The sequence below is a fragment of the Contarinia nasturtii genome, unplaced genomic scaffold (assembly GCF_009176525.2).
Source record: "Contarinia nasturtii isolate CC-2019 unplaced genomic scaffold, AAFC_CNas_1.1 Cnas_scaffold_3116, whole genome shotgun sequence".
Classification (NCBI taxonomy): domain Eukaryota; kingdom Metazoa; phylum Arthropoda; class Insecta; order Diptera; family Cecidomyiidae; genus Contarinia; species Contarinia nasturtii.
This window is the reverse complement of record NW_022200428.1, coordinates 91,793-111,914: the sequence shown is the minus strand read 5'-3', so window position 1 is coordinate 111,914 and position 20,122 is coordinate 91,793. Positions and strand designations below refer to the sequence as shown.

The window sequence follows — 20,122 nt, the reverse complement described above, 5'->3', positions numbered from 1 at the left end:
CACTCAAAATGTGACAGAAACGAGACCTACCGTTTTTACATAATTTGGGTATGCTGATTTCAATGGCATCACCCGTTATTCTATATCACGTCAGGATTTTCCACAATTTTCCTAGAGAGTTTTCCGGAAAACCAAAATTGGCTGTTTATACTCTAGTAACATTTTGAATTCATGCAATATCCCAGAGTGGTGACCTATCAGGCGTTGTAGTACGGTTCAAGTATAGTCAAGCCACACAATTCGTTTTGAAAAAAAATTGGGTCATTTGAAAAAAAAATTGATGGTCTGAAGTCACATTTTGAAGTAAAAATGATGTCCATTCTGAAAATGAGTATTTGGGGGTTTTTTGGCATGAAAAGACCGAATATGACGCTGTTTTTGCTATAAAATTGGGTTTGAATACACTTACCACACGTTGAAATTTTTGGTCATTTTTGACCATTTTGGATATTTTTTGTGTGGTAAGTGTATTCAAACCCAATTTTATGGCAAAAACAGCATCATATTCGGTCTTTTCATGTTGAAATTATTTAAGTTTTACTTTCATCGAAGCAGGAATGAAATGCCGCAAAAAAAAAATCCGAAAATCCGTTTTTATTAAGCGGTCATAAATACGTGTTAACGTACACAGAAAAATGATTCCAAAACCAAATAAATTGACCTGAATGACCTATAATCGACAAGTTGAATAGATCTACAAAAGAATAAAAGCCTCATGCATCAAAAACGAAATAATAATCAAAAATGTTTCATTTCAAAGGAACAGTTTTAATGATTTTATGGCATTGTTCGACAAATATTAAATGTGTCATCTTAAAAAGTAGTAATACAAGTAATTTATCATGAAACGACTGAAAACTCGTCAAACTCAGAATTGGCTTTGCAGCTAGGAGCATGCACAATTATTTTAATATCCTCTGTGAAGATTGTATAAAGTAAGGACTGGAATCCCGGTTTCGTAGTGAAGATGTCATAAGTTAGACTGTCTAGTTTTATTGATGTGGCTCCGGCACCATTGATTATAAGATTCTCTATTTTACCCGCAGGACAAGATGGCGTGGCGAATGAAACACCTATATTGAGATCAATGACAACAAAATTTGTTCAAGTTAAAGAATGAATCACCAGTCGAACTATCACATTTCTAAACCATCACTCAAAAACTTCATTTCTAATAATGAGTCAAGGCTCTTGAAAAAGCTTGAAATCTCCATTTAAAATGTGTACAAACCGAATGTAAAGAGAACTACCGCCAAAATAAACCAAATTTTCATATTCATTTGGAATTTATCTGCAACAAATCTGAAAAATGTGTTATTTGTTTTAATAAATCAAAATCTTCAAAAGGAGCTTCAAATTAGAAACACTCTAATGTGAACAGAAAATGTAAAATGAATTGACTTGAGAACTGATTCAAGGAATATACGAATATCAACTGATTTCCTTTTAGATCTGACGTCTTTTGCTATCCATTTACGTCAAGGTTGCTCGAGTCTTTGCATTGATAAGTATAGTCGTTTTCAATAAGATCTGTTACAGCGAACTGTCTAAATTTTGAACAAACAACATACCCTCAACAAAATTCAAACCAAATTGACACGTTTAACTAAGGAGCCTTGTGTACTTTTGAATGGAAATGCGTTCCGGAATTCATTGTATTAGTTTGACAACACAGATCTTTTCGGAAACGACTATACATATAAGCTCTCGATAGCAGACAAAACGATATATTTATCAAATGATTATGCATAATTTTTGGTAAATTTGTCGGTCAGTGTTCTCAAAATTGTGTCGCACGACCGAAATAGCGACATTTCCCCTGTGAGTCTGCTTGTTAATCACATTGTAACGCGGAGACGTTATCACCGATTTGGAATTGTTTCATTGTTGTTTCTTGGTGCCGGAAATGTTGATATTACTTTCAAAATAAAATCATTACATTGTTGACTATTCGAAAAAGTAAACAAGTTACGTCTTTGCTCTTTCAAATTCAACGGCATACACGTGAATCACAAATCATTGGAGCCTCTTCAAATTTTTGATTTAAAAAGAAATAAATTTACGAAGAATTTAAAAATTCTGCATTCCAAAACGCTGTTCCAAATGATATGTAGAACATTCACACGATTTTTGTCGTTTTTTACTGACGTGGAAAGGTAAGTATTTTCTTTCATTTCAACACATTCGTAATCAATGACCGCATTAAACTCAAACAATACGTAAGCGCACGTGCAGTAACGATTGGTTCCACATCTTTTGTTTACAATTTGAAAAATGATTTGTTTTATCACATTTACCTGTGTCCACTCAGCTGGCTGCGATCAATTTAATTACGAAATTGTTGAAAAAGAGTAAACAAACAAAGACCGTTTTTTTTGCTTAATTGACATTTTTTGTGTTTATTCAAAGAAAACTAAATGCTTTACGTGATTAAATGTGACAAAATTTTTGATATTTCATAATCAGCATGACATAATCTATATACAGAAAAACTTTAAGCTATAGTGGAACTTCGTAATATATATGAATTTTGATTTCAAATAAAAGTTTACACTTTTTTAATGTAAAAATACATTTGCACTTTGGACCTTTTTTAACGCCATATTTGAAGTAAAGCTTCTACTATTGAGAGGTTTTCCTATCATCTTTTTCTGAAGTTAAATCAATTTTTGTACATTTAAAATAAGTAGAGAATCATTGATTAATAATGTTGGTTGTTGGTTCGTTGTTGTTATTGCTGTATGAGACACCTGTAAATGCGTTTCCGATGGCCAATCGTTTTCGGAAAATGAACCAAATTGCTGCACTTACGATGCTGGTTAGGCAAATCAAACTGATCCATGTTGCAATCAAGTAGAATGTGCACGTGTTCTTCTTATCAACTTCGTCATAGTCGTCATCAACCATTGATTCTGATGTCGGCGATTCACTGGAGTCCTCATTAAAATCCGTTCCTTCTTCGATAGTTTTGCATTCATTCAGTTTTAAAACGGTGTCCACATGTTTCCAAGTTAATGACTTGAAAAGTGTGTTGAAGTAGGCACAATCGAATTCACTGATGCCCACAATGGTTGCATTTGGAATTCGTGCATTCGTGAAGCCATTTAGCTCCTGCATTGCATTACCTTCAATCGAAAATAATCTCAACGCACTGGCCCGTTCCGGTAGGATATTTGCATTCAATGTCTTCAATTTGTTATGAGACAAATCGATCCCTTTCAAATGTTTTTGCGTCGAAAATGTGCCTGGTTTAATATCCTCAAGTGAATTGCATGACAAATTCAAAAATTTCAAATTCTTTAAATTTTCATCGCGAAAAATTTTGCGTTCCAAGTCGGTTAGATGATTATGTGCCAAATTCAAAATTTCCAAATTAAAATGGCCGGAAAATGCGTAGATTTCGATTTTTGTAATTTGATTGAATGAAAAATCCACTTCAACCAATTTATTCATTTTATGCAAAACGAATCGAGGAATTTCACCGATTTGGTTGTGCGACAACTCCAATTTCTTTACTTCGACCAATTTTTTGAACATTTCCAAATTCAATGTGCTGATGTCATTGTGGCCCAAATTCAAATACCGTATTGCCGACGAAAAGGCATCGGCGTCAATTTTGTTGATGTGATTGTACGAAAAGTCTGCGTAAGAGAGACGCGTAAAACGGGCCAGCAAATTCTTTGGTAGTTCGGAGATTTCATTGTGCGACACATTTAATACACGAAGAATTTTTACATCGTCCAAGCTATCGAGCGGTAGTGTCGTTGTTAAACCAAGGTATGTCATATTGAATGTATCGATGCCAGAATATAATTGGAATAAATTGTTTGGAATTTTGGGTCGTTCACAGTTTTGAAATTCGATTTTTTCAATCCAACGCTTACTGATGCCGTCATCGTAATCTTCAGTCATGTGCTGATTCGAACAAACTGTTTTCACATCCGGTGTAAAAATGTAATTTTCTTCATGATCATTTTCCGAACATATAAACACGATCACTGATTCCGCATATTCATGGTGGTAATAACAATCGGTGATTTGATCAGATTTTTCAGATTTTTTTAAAGTAATTGCCTGGACAGTTGAAACAACTGCCAATATGATTGAAGCAAATAACAATAATATCACGTTCATTGTTACGAGAGAGGATAAACACAACCGATCAATTTGAAATTCACTTGTAAACTGCATTCAAGTGAAATGAAATGAATTTAGTCGTGTTAAATAGCGGATTCAAGATGAGGTATGCAAATCGAATATTTATCCGAATATCACGCTTTGTTTGGAAAAATTCACTAATGCAATCAGTGAAAATAATGTAACTTTTGATAGTTTCTACTTGGTCACGGCACACATTGGAGTCGAAACAATGGGATCGTATTTATGAAAAATTAACAAAACTTGTTTATCAAATGACTAGAAATAGATTTTAAATGACGTCGTTTCAATTTTGAATTGCTCCATTTCATTCTATATAAAATGGATGTTCAATCAAATTTAAAACTCGTGAGAATTACCTTTATTCTGGCAACATGATCTTCATTCAGCGAATCGAATAATTTGAACGTCAATTTCTAGTAAACCAACGGTAATTTGTTTAGTAAACCTTTTAATGAGAAATCGAATTTGATATTCGCAAGGGAAATTTCAAGTAAGTGTAGAATAGCTGAATGTATAAACGGGAATACAAGAAAAAAAGAGAACTCATTTTTTGGATTCATAAAAAATATTTTTTATTTCAAATTTGTTTGAAATCAAGGTGGTAAATTAAACCTCTTGGAACGTCTTCATCGTCATCTATGATCGGATCATCATGAAATTGTACGGTAATGTCCGAATCCAATTTCAATAGAAAACCAGTACAAGCATTTTCAGGTGGTGACATTTCCATATGAATCGCATACATGAATCCAGGTCGAATGAGTATGGGTTTAACTTGGGTAAATTCATTATGCTGAAAGCTTATATCTCGGGTATGGAGGATGTTTTCTTCATCACCAAGCTTCGAAGTTTCGAAAATTGTCACTTTGGTTGGTAGTATTTCTATCATATCATGATGTGAACTCCTCCATCGTCATGGATGCAAAACGAATTTTGTAGAATGAATCGTCCAGATATTGCTGAACAATTTCCCTGGTAGTTCATCTTGATTGTAAAGAATGGCGAGATCATAGCCCCAACAAACATTGTCGGTGGATAGCAAAAGTATCATAAATTGTCCACACATTCGCAAACATTCTTGTACATTGTACATACATACTTGTCTGCGAGGTATATGACTTTGGCCACATTTTCTTTCGTCAGCTGTGCTCGGCTCAAGTAGAAGAACTGCAGAAATTCCTTAAATTCGTCGATCGATGCGTCCACAATTTTGACCGAGTCTTGCTCTTCCCATGAATCTTTGAACATGGCGTCAAAAACATCACTGATCGTGCCCAAGAAACTTGAAATAAACTCAAACTCGAAATAAAAGTCAGCCCACTTTTCATTCAAATACAACTCTGCGCCAATCGTTTGGATGCCTTTAATTTCGTTATGGTTTGATATATGGTTGGTGTCTGACATGACTGCGGGTTAATTTGATTATCGAAATCCGATTTTAATTATAAAGATCAAAATCAAAATTAATGATAAACTAATATCGATCACACATTTATACCGAGACAAAAAATTCTTGTTGAAGGCCTAACAAAGAACCAAATGAATATTTGACAGTTGTTGAATGTTATTCTCTCAGTATTGCATTGTTATACCGATCATATGTGCTTGTGTAAGATCGCAAAGCAAAAGGGACACTAAGTATCATTGTATGGGTTTAGTACTCAAGTGATGTGAATCAATAAGTATTTTCGAATAATCCAATGAACGTCATTTGTTTTGTTGAATAAAAAGGCGCTAAACTGTTTGAAATTTTGTTACTATCAATTCTCTGCAAAATTTGAAGTTATTTTGTTTGGTAAAAAAAATAATAAATGAACCCCAGTAGAGATGGAATAATTAACTATTTATTGACAATGACATCTTGACAAACGTATCTCATAATTTCTATAAATTTGTATATATATATATATTTCTTCTCTAAGCTTAGTGTCGAAGTCAACATTGAAAATGTTGTTGAAAAAAGTGCATGCACAGATCTACTGCATTAAAATACCGATGCTGGTAGCTGAGCTGCAAGAGTGCACCGATGTGCCAAGTGTTGATTCAGACCCCTGGTAGCTGAACTATTAGACGTAAAAGAAAATCATATTTAGCAATGCAAAAAAAAAAAAATAATCAATCCAACGACACAGTCAAATTGTGCATACCTGTAAAAAATAGGGTTCTTCTTGAATTGCACCCAAAGGTCTAGAATTGTCGGGTGGTGTAAGTTCGACGCTTTCACCGGTAAATTGTGAGTCAAAATATCTGGTGTCGGTATCATTAGTGACTTGAGGCTTGAACGGTGGTGTAATTTTCCTATTTTCCAATTCCTTCCAATTAATTGAGGCAAAGAAAGCATGAGCCATAATTTCTTTGACATCATCCGGTCCACCGCCAAGTCTATCTTTCGGTGTTTTAGCCAACAATCCACTTAACAAACAGCGAGCTTCCAGTGACAGATTGCGTGGAAATTTCACACCTTCGACTCGAATGAGTTTGAACAAAACATCCTTATCGGGATTATAAAATGGCAAGCGTCCACACATCATTTCATACATAACAACTCCAGTTCCCTATGAAAAATGAGGAAAATAATGCTTACTGCAGTATTGATTAGTTTCAAAGTGATTTTATCGATACTTACCCACCAATCAACCGCCAATCCATAATCATTGTCTTCTAATACTTCGGGAGCTATATACTCAGGAGTACCACAAAATGTTTTCGTTGTTGAACCGTATGTTATTTCCTCTTTGCACAAACCAAAATCGGCTATTTTTATATGACCATCTTTGTCGAGCAAGAGATTTTCCAATTTTATATCTCGATAAATAATCCCTTGCGAATGCAAATAGCCCAATGCACAGATTATCTCAGCACCATAAAAACGGCTTCGATCTTCTGTAAATACGCGCTCACGATTCAGGTGAAAGAACAGCTCTCCACCGTTCACATATTGCATCACAAGGCACAAACGATGTAACGTTTGAAATGAATATTTTAGCGACTGAAAGTGATATGAAAACATACATCGATTATTAAAGATTGTTCGAAAAAAATGGTTTACGTTTCATCTTACAATTATGAATGGATGTTTTGTTGATCGTAGTACTCGATTTTCAGTTAATGTGTGTTCAACTTCATCTCTTTGTATGACTACATCTTTCTTCAACATTTTGATGGCATACAGAGTCTCAGTAGACTTTTCACGACACAAAATCACTTTGCCGAATGCTCCTTTTCCCAAGACTTTTAAAAATTCAAAGTTTTCCAGCGTCTATGTGCGAAACAAGTGAATTAAAATAATTAGTACGATTTCCATGCATTGGTTATGAAGCTAAAATAAATAAAACATACAATTTTTGTTTTGCCGCTTGTTTTATCAGTCGCAATTCCCTGAACGGAAAACTTTTCAGAAAGTTCATCTTCAGCGATAGAAGCCATTTCCACGTTAGTCATATCTGTTGAACTGGATGGTGACATCGCGGTTTCACCCATTTCACTGAGACGATTTGTCACATATCTTAATCAAAAAAAAAGAAGAATATTTTATTATTATTATGAATATTTTGTAAAGTGAATAATCTGTAATTAGTAAACTTACCGAATGGCTTCAATCCACTGTTGTCGCTCTTGTTCACTGTCCACGTGAAATGTTCGTTCGATGACATTTGTCCATTGTAATCCACGTATAATGAATGTGTATGGTTTTGGACGGTCTAAAGTCATTATTTGGCAACCTCTGACATTGAAATTATTTAGCTGTTCAGCGAAATTGGTTTCGTCTGGTTTCGATTTGTAGCCCATTAGGGAACCATCGTTACGCAAAATGAAATATCTTGGTCGCCAATTTTTAATGTGTTCACCACGCTTGTACAGCCATCCTTCTTTTACAATGGTAACTGACGACGCACCGAAAATTTCGTTTCTTGACATTTTTAATGTTGATCGGGTTGTTGTTGTTGTTGTTGTTGTATATCTTTTATTTATTATCTTTGTTCTTCTTTTACTGTTTTTTTTTTTTCGTTTTTTGCTGTTTCTTGTTGTAGTATTTGCCGTATTATTTCTGTGTTATCATTTAGTGCTTGTATTACTTGGTTGTGTTGTATTCGTAATATTTCTTGTGTTTGTTTAAATTGTTCAGAAAGTTCTTTTACAATGGTAGGTGACGACGCGCCGAAATTTTCATTTATTGACATTGTTTGGGTTGTTCGGTTGTTGTGGTAGTAGTTCTAGTATTTGATCTAGTTTTTCTAACATTTCATCTAATCTGTTTATTATATTTTGGCTGATTTCAGCAAATGTGCGGTTTCTGTTGTTATTTTCATCTATTGGCATTGCTAATGTTGTTTGTTTTATTTCTACTTCTAACCTTACTTTATTCTAAACATTCACTTAACATAAACACAGCGGACACGTTCAATACGAAAGAATGCACTGTAGTGATGACACGCGAGATTTATAAAAAAAATCACTTTAATAACGAGAACACACCACACATTCGAGTAATTTGTAGATAATTGACAACTATTCAATTCAAGTGTAAATCTTCTGAATGTTATTCCTCTCTCTTTTCACGTGCAATATGTGAAAAGAATTAACGATGAAACAATTGTTCCGTGCACATTCTTCTGGAATTGTTTTCAATTAAATCAAAATTAATGTTGAACTAATATTAGTCACACTTTTATAAGGAGACAGAAAATTCTTGGTTGAGGCGTAGCAAAGAACCAAACAAATGAATATTTGACAGTTGTTGAATGTTATTATCTCAGCGTTGCTTTGCTATTATATCGATCCAGTACACATATGTGGTTGTGTATGTCCGTAAAGCGACAGTGACACATATATATCATTGTATGGGTTTAGTACTGGATTTAGTACTCAAGTCATCGGAGACAAATGTCACTTTTGTTTATGTTTTGATTGTTCCTACATACACGCATACAATTTTTTGAAATTAGTTTGGCTAAATGTTCGATTCGGTATTTCATATTTCTATTGAAAATAGCGAGAGAAGAGTATGTTTTTATTCAGACATTACTCAGCTATAAGCGCTGAATAACATACTCTCTTCTCGATATATTCAATAGATTTGATTAAATTCAAATGCCGTAATTCATCAAATTATGGAATTGAAAAGTAAAGGAATGTTAAATGGATATAGATTTGTAATCACGACGAACAAATATCAGTAGTTTTTTCTTAAATTTATATAAAAATGCTTCATTTTAAATTATATAAAATTTATTTTAACGTCATTTTATCATCTCTGGGGATTTACAATGATTTTTAACAATGTGTTTAAATGCGATTAAAAATGAGACTATAAATTAAACCTCTTGCAACATCTTTGTCATCTTCCATGGTCGGATCGTCATGAAATTGAATAGTGATGTCCGAATCAAATTTCACTTCTGATTTCAACAGAACACCAGTACATGCATTTTCAGGCGGTGACATTTCCATATGAATGGCATACATGAATCCAGGTCGAATGAGTATTGGTTTAACCAAGGTTACTTCGAGGTATATATTTGGCTCGATGCTTACATTTTCACCATGTAGTATACTTTCCTCATTAGACAGCTTTGAAATTTCAGAGATTGTCACTTTGGTCGGTAGATTTTCGTTCACACTACCATACTTTCCATCAACAGATACCCATACTTTATCACATTTGAATCCACATAATAAAAGTGGTTCATTAACTGTGAATTTGGTTGTTTCCCTATTTTTAATATGGTATGGATATGGGTGGTATTTAAGTGATATTACTCGACCACAGCGTTTCTTTTGACAAGAGTCAATCGATGATTTTCTGAATTTTTTTCTTGGATTTTCATCTTCGTAGTCGGCGCTTTTCGATGCAATTTTCTTAACAATCGTTTTATACTCATCAAATGTGAATAATTGCTCATATGCAATCCATTGTACTGTGAATTCCTGTAACGTCATTGAAGCAAATTGAATATTGTCGAATGCATCGCCCAAATACTTCTTAACAATTTCCTTGGTCAGTTCATCTTGCTGGCACGCCGATTTCACCCATCCCATACATGCTTCAAACACTTCAGCTTCTGAACAGGATAATGCATTCATCTGCAAAATGTTGCTAACTACATCTTTGCTACATTCGAGAAAACTATCCGATGAAAATACGGCCTTCGTGTCGAGAGCGATAATTATTACGCAATATTTTTTCAAAAATGCTTGATTGTAAAGAATGGCGAGATCATAACCCCAACATACATTGTCGGTGGATAGTAAAAGTGTCATGAATTCTTCACACATCCGCAAACATTCTTGTACATTGTACTTGTCTGCGAGATACATGACTTTGGCCACATTTTCTTTCGTCAACTGTGCTCGGCTCAAGTAAAAGAACTGCAGAAATTCTTTAAATTCTGCCATCGATGCGTCCACAATTTGGACCGAGGTTTTCTCTTTCCATGATTCTTTGAACATGGCGTCAAAAACATCACTGATCGTGCCCAAGAAAATTTTATGCGTCGCAATTCGGTCGCATGGACCATCGGCTGACTCAAACTCGAAATAGAAGTCTGCCCTTTTTTCGTTCAAATACAACTCTTCGCCAATCGTTTGGATGCCTTTAATTTCGTAATAGTTTGAGACTTGGTTGCTGGGTAACATAACTGCTGCAAAATATATTTTTAAAATCAAATTTTTATTATAGCAATGATTGAACTTCACTCTTACAGTCGTGGTTCTGAAATGGAATGGAAAATAATGAATATGTAGCAAATATATGTATTGAACTAATCTTAATCTAATGAACTTTCAATTGGAAACAGCCGGTATCACCAACAAATAAAAACTCTTTGACTTTGAGGTTAGACTTAGCCGCAATTGATGTCAAACTAAATAAATGAAAAGAAATAAAAATCATCCAGTTACTTTTAAATTTTAAAAATCGTTTTTGAAATGATATTTTTTTAAAGGTACAGATTGGATTGAATGCTTTCTTTTTCTTTCTCAAACCTGTTTATTAAAAATCAGTGAAACATGAATCACCTTTGATAATTTCAATGCGTTGTGAAATGACTCGTCAATTTAACACCGGCTAAATTTAACTCCGAATTAAGAGAATTAACGAAAAAAGAACTGTTTGCTTTCCCAACTTAATCAAAATTAATGGTGAGCTAATATTAGTCCGACTATTATAAGGAGACAGAAAATTCTTGTTGAAGACGTAAGAAAGAACCAAACAAATGATTATTTGACAGTTGTTGAATGTTATTCTCTCAGCGTTGCATTGTTATTATACCGATCCAGTACACATATGTGCTTGTGTATGATTGTAAAGCAAAAGTGACACATATATCATTGTATGGGTTTAGTACTGGATTTAGTACTCAAGTGATGGGAGACAAATGTCATTTTTGTTTATGTTTTGATTGTTCCTTTATACACGTATACAAATTTTTGAAAATTATTTTTGCTAGAAGTTTGATATTCGATTCGATTTTGTATTTCATATTCCATTAAATTCAAATGCCGTAACCAATCTTCTGGCGACGTAATTTTCAACCAACGAATCATACAGTTGATCTACTAATGAGAAATTGAATTTGATATTCACAAAGGACATTTCTACTTGAAATTTTCAAGTAAGTGTAGAATGGTTACGCTGAACTTATAAGCGGGAATACGAAAAAAAATAAGAGAACAATTTTTTTGGATTAAAAAAATATTTTTTATCTTAAATTTGTTTGAATTTAAATTGCCAATTGGGAAGCCTCTTGCAAAATTCCGGTCATCATATCTCGATACAGAAATAAGATTTTTTTTATTGTTTACTTGAAGAGCTTACGCAAACATGAACATCTACAATGGTTATTACTTAGTGGTAATGTATTTAAATTTTTTTGAATCCAAGAGAAAAAATTAAACCTCTTGCAACATCTTTGTCATCATCTCTAGTCGGATCGTCATGAAATTGTATGATAATATCCGAATCCTTTAGTTTGACTTCAGATTTCAACAGAAGGGCAGTACAAGCTTTTTCAGGCGGTGACATTTCCATATGAATTGCATAAACGAATCCCTGTCGAATAAGTATTGGTTTATTCAAATATACTACGGTGTGCGCGTCACGCTTCATGTTTATATCTTCAGCATGTAGTATGATTTCTTTATCAGCTAGCTTTGAAATTTCAGCGATGGTCATTTTAGTCGGTACCCATTCCTTCTCATATGTATTGAATTTTCCATCAATAAACTCAAATATTGCATCACATATGATGGCACTTAGAAAAAGTGGTTTATTGACCGAGAATTTCGTTGTTTCCTTATTTTTAATGTAGTATGGCACTTCGGAGTATTTATTTGATATAAATCGAGAACAACCTACACTCGGAAATATTGATGAAAATGCTTTGAATATCTCTCTTGACATTTCATGATCTAAACTGGTTCCTTTTGATGCAATTCTCTTAACAATCGTTTTATACTCATCAAATGTGAATAATTGCTCATACTGGATCCATTGTTCTGTGAAATCCTGTAACGTCATTGTAGCAAATCGAATTTTGTAGAATGAATCGCCCAGATATTGTTGAACAATTTCATTAGTCAATTCGTCTTGTTGGCTCACCGATTTCAACCATGCAATACATGCTTCAAATAATTCAATTTCTGGACAGGATAATGCATTCATCTGCAAAATGTTGGACATTGCATCTTTGCTACACTCGAGAAAACTATCCGAAGAAAATACGGCCTTCGTGTCGAGAGCGATAATTATTTCGCAATATTTTTTCAAAAATGCTTGATTGTAAAGAATGGCGAGATCATAGCCCCAACATACATTGTCAGTGGATAGCAAAAGTGTCATAAATTGTTCACACATTCGCAAACATTCCTGTACATTGTACTTGTCTGCGAGATACATGACTTTGGCCACATTCTCTTTCGTCAACTGTGCTCGGCTCAAGTAAAAGAACTGCAGAAATTCCTTAAATTCGTCGATCGATGCGTCCACAATTTTAACCGAGTTTTTCTCTTTCCATGAATCATTGAACATGGTACCAAAAACATCACTGATTGTGGCTAAGAAACTTTTATGTGTTGGAATTCGGTTGTATGGACCATCGGCTGACTCAAATTCGAAATGGAAGTCAGCCCATTTTTCTTTCAAGTACAACTCTTGGCCAATCGTTTGGATGCCTTTAATTTCGTAATCATTCGACACTTGGTTGGTGGCCAACATGACTGCCGCAAAATTTATTTCTAAAAACCAATTTATATTATAGCAATTATTGAACTATACTTTTACAGTCGTGGTTCTGAAACGAAATGGAAAATAATGAATATGGTAAAGATATATGTTGGTAAATGGTTCTCTTACTTTCAATTGAAAACTGCCAATATCACCGACAATAAAACCCTTTGTATTTGATTTGAGATTTAGTCGCAATAGAGTTGATGTCAAATTAAACAAAACAAAGCGATTTTCGTATTATGTTTTTAATGGGTACAGATTTAATTGAATGTTTTTTGATTTCTCAAACCTGTTTATTAAAAATCGGTCAAACATTTGTGTCACCTTTAATAATTTGAATGCTCTATGAAATGATTCCTCAATCTAACACCGGTTGAATTTAGCTCCAAATTAAAAAAATTAACGAAAAAAGAAGCTTTTTCAACTAAATCAAAATTAATGGTGAGCTAATATTTGTCAGACTTTCATAAGGAGACAGAAAATTCTTGTTGAAGGCATAAAAAGAACAAAAAAAAAGATTATTTGACACTTGTTGAATGTTATTATCTTAGTGTTGAATTGTTATTATACCGATCCAATACACATATGTGCTTATTTATGATCGTAAAGTAAAAGTGACACATATATCATTGTATGGGTTCAGTACTGGATTTAGTACTCAAGTGATGGGAGACAAATGTCATTTTTGTTTATGTTTTGATTGTTCCTTTATACACGCATACAAATTTTTGAAAATTATTTTTGCTAGAAGTTTGATATTCGATTCGATTTTGTATTTCATATTTCATTAAATTCAAATGCCATAACCAGTCTTCTGGCAATGTAATCTTTACCTAATGATTCATCAGTAATTTCAGGATCAGTAATTTCAGGATAGACTTCAACATCGATTTTTAGTAAATCAATATAAATTTGTATTTTGAGCATTTATATTTTGATATTCGCAATGGGAATTTCAAGTCTAGCTGGTATGTTAAAGCTGGACTTATAGACGGGAGTACAAAAAAAGAGAACTCATTTTTTGAATGCGTAAAAAATATTTTTTTAATTTTAAATTTGCTTGAATAAAAGTTCGTAAATTAAACCTCTAGCAGTATTATCTATGGTCGGATCGTCATGAAATTGAATAGTGATGCCCGAATCCAATTTCACTTCTGATTTCAACAGAACACCAGTACATGTATTTTCAGGCGGTGACATTTCCATATGAATGGCATACATGAATCCAGGTCGAATGAGTATTGGCTTAACCAAGGTTACTTCGAGGTATATATTTGGCCCGATGCTTACATTTTCACCATGTAGTATACTTTCCTCATTAGACAGCTTTGAAATTTCAGAGATTGTCACTTTGGTCGGTAGATTTTCTTTCACACTACCATAATTTCCATCAACAGATACCCATATTTTATCACATTTGAATCCACATAACAAAATTGGTTCGTTGACAGAGAATTTTGTTATCTCCCTATTTTTAATATGGTATAGCTGTCGGGAGTATTTAAGTGATATTAATCGAGCACAGCGTTTCTTTTGACAAGAGTCGATCGATGATTTTCCGAATTTTTTTCTTGGAATTTCATCTTCGGTGTCAGTGTTTTTCGATGCAATTTTCTTGATAAACTTTCTATATTCGCCAAATGAGAATAGTTCTTCGTACGATGGATCGAATGATGTGAACTCCTCCAGCGTCATGGATCCAAAACGAATTTTATAGAATGAATCGCCCAGATATTTCTGAACAATTTCCTTGGTCAATTCGTCTTGTTGGCTCGCCAATTTCAACCATGCCATACATGATTCAAACACTTCAGTTTCTGAACAGGATAACGCATCCATCTGTAAAATGTTGGTAACTGCATCTTTGCTACATTCGAGGAAACTATCCGATGAAAATACTGCCTTTGTATCGATTGCGATAATTGTTTCGCAGTATTTTTTCAAGAACTCTTGATTGTAAAGAATGGCGAGATCATAACCCCAACATACATTGTCGGTGGATAGTAAAAGTGTCATGAATTGTTTACACATCCGCAAACATTCTTGTACATTGTACTTGTCTGCGAGGTACATGACTTTGGCCACATTTTCTTTCGTCAACTGTGCTCGGCTCAAGTAGAAGAACTGCAGAAATTCCTTAAATTCGTCGATCGATGCGTCCACAATTTTGACCGAGGTTTTCTCTTTCCATGAATCATTGAACATAGCTTCAAAAACATCACTGATCGTGCCCAAAAAACTTTTGTGCGTTGGAATTCGCTCATCTGACTCAAATTCGAAATGGAAGTCAGCCCATTTTTTGTTCAAATACAAATCTTCGCCAATCGTCTGGATGCCATTAATTCCATAATAGTTTGAGACTTGGTTGCTGGGTAACATGACTGCCTTAAAACTTATTTTCAAAATCAAATTTTTATTATAGCAAATATTGAACTACACTTTTACAGTTGTGGTTCTGAAACAAAATGGAAAATAATAAATAAATTAAGATATATTGATAAAACACTTACGACAAAGTACACGCTAACAAATTGTTATCTTACTTTCAATTGATAGGAGCTTGTTGAATTTGAGGTTAGATTAAGTCGCAATAGAGTTTATGCTAAACTAAACAAACAAAAAAACAATAACAAAAAGAAATATTAATTTCATAAAATGTTCGTTTAGTGAAAAATATCCATAAATAATATACAGATCAATTAAAGGCTTATATTTCATCTTCAATACACTTTCAACTTAATCAATCAATCTATTATATTAATATCCTTTGCATACCTTTGCTAATTTGAGTTCGGTTGATAAAAAGTATTCGTTAATGTGATACCTGCTAAATTTGATTTCACAATAAACAATTTAGAGAAAACGGAACAATTAATGGCGAATTATTCGAAGAATTCTTTTGAATTAAATCAAAATTTACGATGAACTAATGTTAGTCTAACGCTTATTACATGACAGAAAATTCTTGCTGAGTGTGCAAAAAATAACACCAGCAAACATTTGATACTTATGTTATTCTCTCTTTTGTATTGTCACCATATCGCTCCGATGCAAATATGTGTTTGTGTTTACTCACACTGTTTTGCATTCGTAAATTTGAAATGGCATAATTGTTGTAAAGCGCAACTGTATGAGTTTAGTACTTAAGTGATTCGAACTCAGTTTCATTTTTGTTTACGTTTTTTAACCCGAGAGTCGAAGTTCCGTACTTTTACGTGTATGGTTTGCAATGCAACTTTGCATTCAAGTGAATTGAAATCCAATTTTCAATATTTCCGGATTTTATTTAATGAACTTTTTTTTTCATTTTACTAACATTTTAAATTATTTCATTGAGCAACAATGGTGAAGTACAAAAACTGTTTTTTCCTTGAAGACATTATAAATTAGGTGTTGTAATATTATGATCAACATTGAGAAAGGATCATTCAAAAAATCATTCTATCCAGTTGTAAATCTGTATTTATAAAAAAAAACACTTTTTGTGATTTTTCGTGTTTATTCCATGGGCTTGGAAATAGCTCACTTTATTCCTTAAAACTATCACTACTAATTTTAAGAAAGATTTTACTTTATAAATGTTCAAAATATTGAATTACTGGTTTCGGTTGAGTTATAAGTTTATAATTGGTGTAAGCATCTATGTTTTTTTTTCATTCTAATCACCTGAAAAATAGATGTCTTATCAAATGTAAAGAGAAAATTGTAAATTAAATGTTAAAATTATTCGTTGGTTTTTGTGTTAATAGTCGTACTTGATGCATTTCAATCCAATTTCAAATATGAATAAATTCAAGTGCAATAACCATTCCCCTGGCAACATAATCTTCCCCAAGCGAATCATGGAATCGAACGCTAATTTCAGAATCGACTTGAACGTCAGTTTTCAGCAAATCTCCCGTACAGCATTTTTCAGGTGGCACTTGCTGCATCCTAATTTCATAGATAAATCCTTGTCGAATGTAAACTGGCTTCGATAAAACGATGCGTGTATCACTTTCACTTCCCAGGCCAGCCGTTCCATTGTAAAGAATCTTTTCCGAATCCTTGGCAACTTCAACGATTGTAAATTCCGTGTTGAGTTCCTCTTCCAAAAATGCATATTCATTGTCTGTATAATCCGATAAATCAACACATAGAAATGCTCCCAACCAAACCGGATTATCAATTGAGAAAGTAGTAGTTTCCAGATTTTTTAAAAAATACGGTTCATCGGAGTAAAAAACTGAAATGCTTCGATCACATTTAATGACCGCTTGTTCGTCCCATGCGAGCATTTCGAGTCGTTTTTTATGATTTCCTTCGAAAAATTGTGGTTGAAATTCTTCTAAAGAAACCATTTGAAACACTTCCTTACACTCCTCTGGCGAAAATAGGTGACCGTATGTTGGTATCAAGGTGGCAAATTCCTTTGGTGACATCGAACAAAATCGAATTTTATGAAACACGTCGCCAAGTTGACCGCGTAAGAATTCACGCGTTAAAGTCTCGGCATTATTTACAGCTTTCACCCATCCAACACATGCCTCGAACACATCCGCCTCGGTGCAGTTCAACGGATCCAAGTCCAATATGTGACTCAAAACATCTTTTTTACAGTGGAGAAATTCGGTCGACTTGAATACTGACATGCAGTTTTTACTGATCCATGTTTCACACAGCTTTTTCAAGTTTTTTTGATTCAAACGCATCGCTAGTTCATAGGTTGAACACACGTTGTCACTGGTCAATTTACTTGCGATGAATTTGTGACATACTTTTAAGCATTCGGATACATTGTATTTGTTTCCAAGATACATGACTTTTGCTATGTTTTCCATGGTCAGTTTGACTTTGTTCAAATAAAAAAACTGTAAAAATTCTTTATAAGCCGCAATCGGTGCGTCATCAATTTTAACTTGATCTTTTTCATGCCATGATTCGTTGAACATCGAACCGAACACCTCACTGGCGGTCACCAAAAACAGTTTGTGTACCGGAATACTTTGATCGGGACCGTTGGCTGATTCAAAGATAAAACGAAAATCGGCCGTATTATCGTTTAAATACAACTTCGCACCGATCGTTGGAAAAATGACGTTGGAATAGTCATTAGTAGCTACATGGGATGCTGACATTTTTGATCGAATACTTTGAAAATGGTTGTTGTTTTAAAAATTAAAGGAAATGCCCACAGAGTTCGGAAAAACAAATGAATTTAAAAAATATTATTGTCAAAGTTTGAATTTAACACGTTAAAAATGATTAAATTAAAAAAAAACACGTTTAAATTGATTTTCAAACTTTTGACACGAATTTTTGCGTTTTAATAAAAAATCTCCGATCGAATGGATGTGTGAAGGTAATGGATTCTTAGTCTGAAAAATGTAAGCGATAGAAATTTGCTAGGAATTTTGTAATTTGTTTTCATTTAATGAAAGAACTTCTTTCAAGCTATGCTGAGTAACGACTGACATTTTTGTGAAGTTTCAGGTTTTGCCAGAATCATTTGCACGGACATAGTTCATATAGAGCTCATTAGTATGTACAACCCTTAATGTATAAATTCAAAATGGCCATGTGTGCTTATGTTAATTACATCTCATTAGTCATTACAAATGGAAAGTTTTCAAGCTTTTTGTTACTTTTATATTAATCTACAGATAAGAGTCTACATTTTCAAATAAAAAAGGCAATACATTCCAAATGACACTTACCAAAGTCAATACGATTTATTTAACAAAAAACATGTCGATTTAACAAAAAACACACTCCAAGGTTGATTTGATACTTTGACCTGTTGTAACTTCAAAGTCGTTAATGTCAAAAAATTGTATGTATACAAATTTAAACTCAAGGAAAAGGCCGCATTTTCAAGTCAAATCATATTTACCAATAGGGTTCTCAATGGGCCACAACGGCCGGGTGCTCAACAGCCTTGTAAGTTGCCAAGCTCAAAGCAAAAATTATCAAATTCTTTAAACATTCATTTATTTGTGATGTGAAACGCTTAACATTTATTGTATTGAAGGCAAATGGATTTGAATTTGATGTACAAAAAAATGATTTAAAACTAAACAATGGATACTTACAAAAATCTATGTTAAACTTAAATTAAAATCGACTTTTTTCATGAATAATTTAATCTAAATAAAAGGATCTTAAATGTCGTTGCATTCCCTATTGCAACTCATCAGTCCTGTCATCATGCCATCACCGTGAAATTTAGCAATACCTCCGCCATCCATTTGGACTTCGGACTTGAGCGGAAAATTGGTTCAGCATTGAAGTGGTGGTTCTTGTTTCATTCGTAATTAATAAAAAAATCTCGGTCGAATAATAATCAGTTTGGGTAGTGGTATGCATGTTATGATCATGACTCCGGTGTCCAAGTTTTTCCATAGTAAATAGTCTTTTTCGCTGTAATTTTTAATAAATTTGAAATTTTGCTCAGTGTGATTTTCGCTGGCAATTGATTTTTCAGCCATTAATATGCACCGTCACCGGTATGTTTTCTTGACGGCATATTTCCTCCAACGAAATTAATTTATTCGTTGAAAATACGGTCGTTCCAACGGTTTTTATGAAATATGGTTCAAAAGAGCTTGACGTTCGCATTGACGTCTGCATAAATACTGTATACACTACCAATACATTCAAAGCAAAACGTCAGTTGGTGAAATGTCAGATTTGTTTATGTTCTAATTTCAATGACCCATTCACATTAAAATCGTTTGAAAATATTTAATTCAAATG

The 20,122-nt window shown here is 33.6% G+C and overlaps 4 protein-coding genes and 1 long non-coding RNA gene across 6 annotated transcripts; all 5 read right to left on the bottom strand.

Annotated features, from left to right (window-relative positions):
• Nucleotides 1-747: 747 nt before the first annotated feature.
• LOC116349779 lies at nt 748-1,395 on the bottom strand. The gene is made up of 2 exons (XR_004201948.1): nt 1,232-1,395; nt 748-1,073 (listed from the first exon to the last, which is right to left on the bottom strand). It is a non-coding gene; the product is annotated as an uncharacterized LOC116349779 (long non-coding RNA).
• A 4,594-nt stretch (nt 1,396-5,989) lies between these two features.
• Nucleotides 5,990-8,893, bottom strand: LOC116349692 (RAC serine/threonine-protein kinase-like). The gene is made up of 6 exons (XM_031781238.1): nt 7,748-8,893; nt 7,501-7,666; nt 7,223-7,420; nt 6,788-7,150; nt 6,309-6,716; nt 5,990-6,224 (listed from the first exon to the last, which is right to left on the bottom strand). Exons 1-6 carry the CDS (start codon nt 8,077-8,079, stop codon nt 6,138-6,140), a joined length of 1,554 nt encoding a protein of 517 aa, XP_031637098.1. The 5' UTR covers nt 8,080-8,893; the 3' UTR covers nt 5,990-6,137.
• A 512-nt stretch (nt 8,894-9,405) lies between these two features.
• LOC116349697 (BTB/POZ domain-containing protein 3-like) lies at nt 9,406-13,474 on the bottom strand. The gene is made up of 2 exons (XM_031781244.1): nt 13,442-13,474; nt 9,406-10,802 (listed from the first exon to the last, which is right to left on the bottom strand). The coding sequence occupies exon 2, from the start codon at nt 10,795-10,797 to the stop codon at nt 9,448-9,450; it is 1,350 nt and encodes a 449-aa protein (XP_031637104.1). The 5' UTR covers nt 10,798-10,802; nt 13,442-13,474; the 3' UTR covers nt 9,406-9,447.
• A 930-nt stretch (nt 13,475-14,404) lies between these two features.
• On the bottom strand, nt 14,405-16,364 carry LOC116349746 (BTB/POZ domain-containing protein 3-like). Of its 2 annotated transcripts, none has more exons than XM_031781324.1 (3): nt 16,163-16,364; nt 15,931-15,994; nt 14,405-15,842 (listed from the first exon to the last, which is right to left on the bottom strand). In XM_031781324.1, exon 3 carries the CDS (start codon nt 15,764-15,766, stop codon nt 14,438-14,440), a length of 1,329 nt encoding a protein of 442 aa, XP_031637184.1. In that variant the 5' UTR covers nt 15,767-15,842; nt 15,931-15,994; nt 16,163-16,364; the 3' UTR covers nt 14,405-14,437. The 2 variants fall into 2 exon arrangements, with proteins under 2 accessions (XP_031637184.1, XP_031637185.1); XM_031781325.1 differs by having other exon boundaries at nt 15,931-15,989.
• Nucleotides 16,365-17,163: 799 nt separating this feature from the next.
• LOC116349679 (BTB/POZ domain-containing protein 1-like) lies at nt 17,164-18,504 on the bottom strand. The gene has a single exon (XM_031781225.1). The coding sequence runs from the start codon at nt 18,502-18,504 to the stop codon at nt 17,164-17,166; it is 1,341 nt and encodes a 446-aa protein (XP_031637085.1).
• Between the last annotated feature and the right edge of the window lie 1,618 nt (nt 18,505-20,122).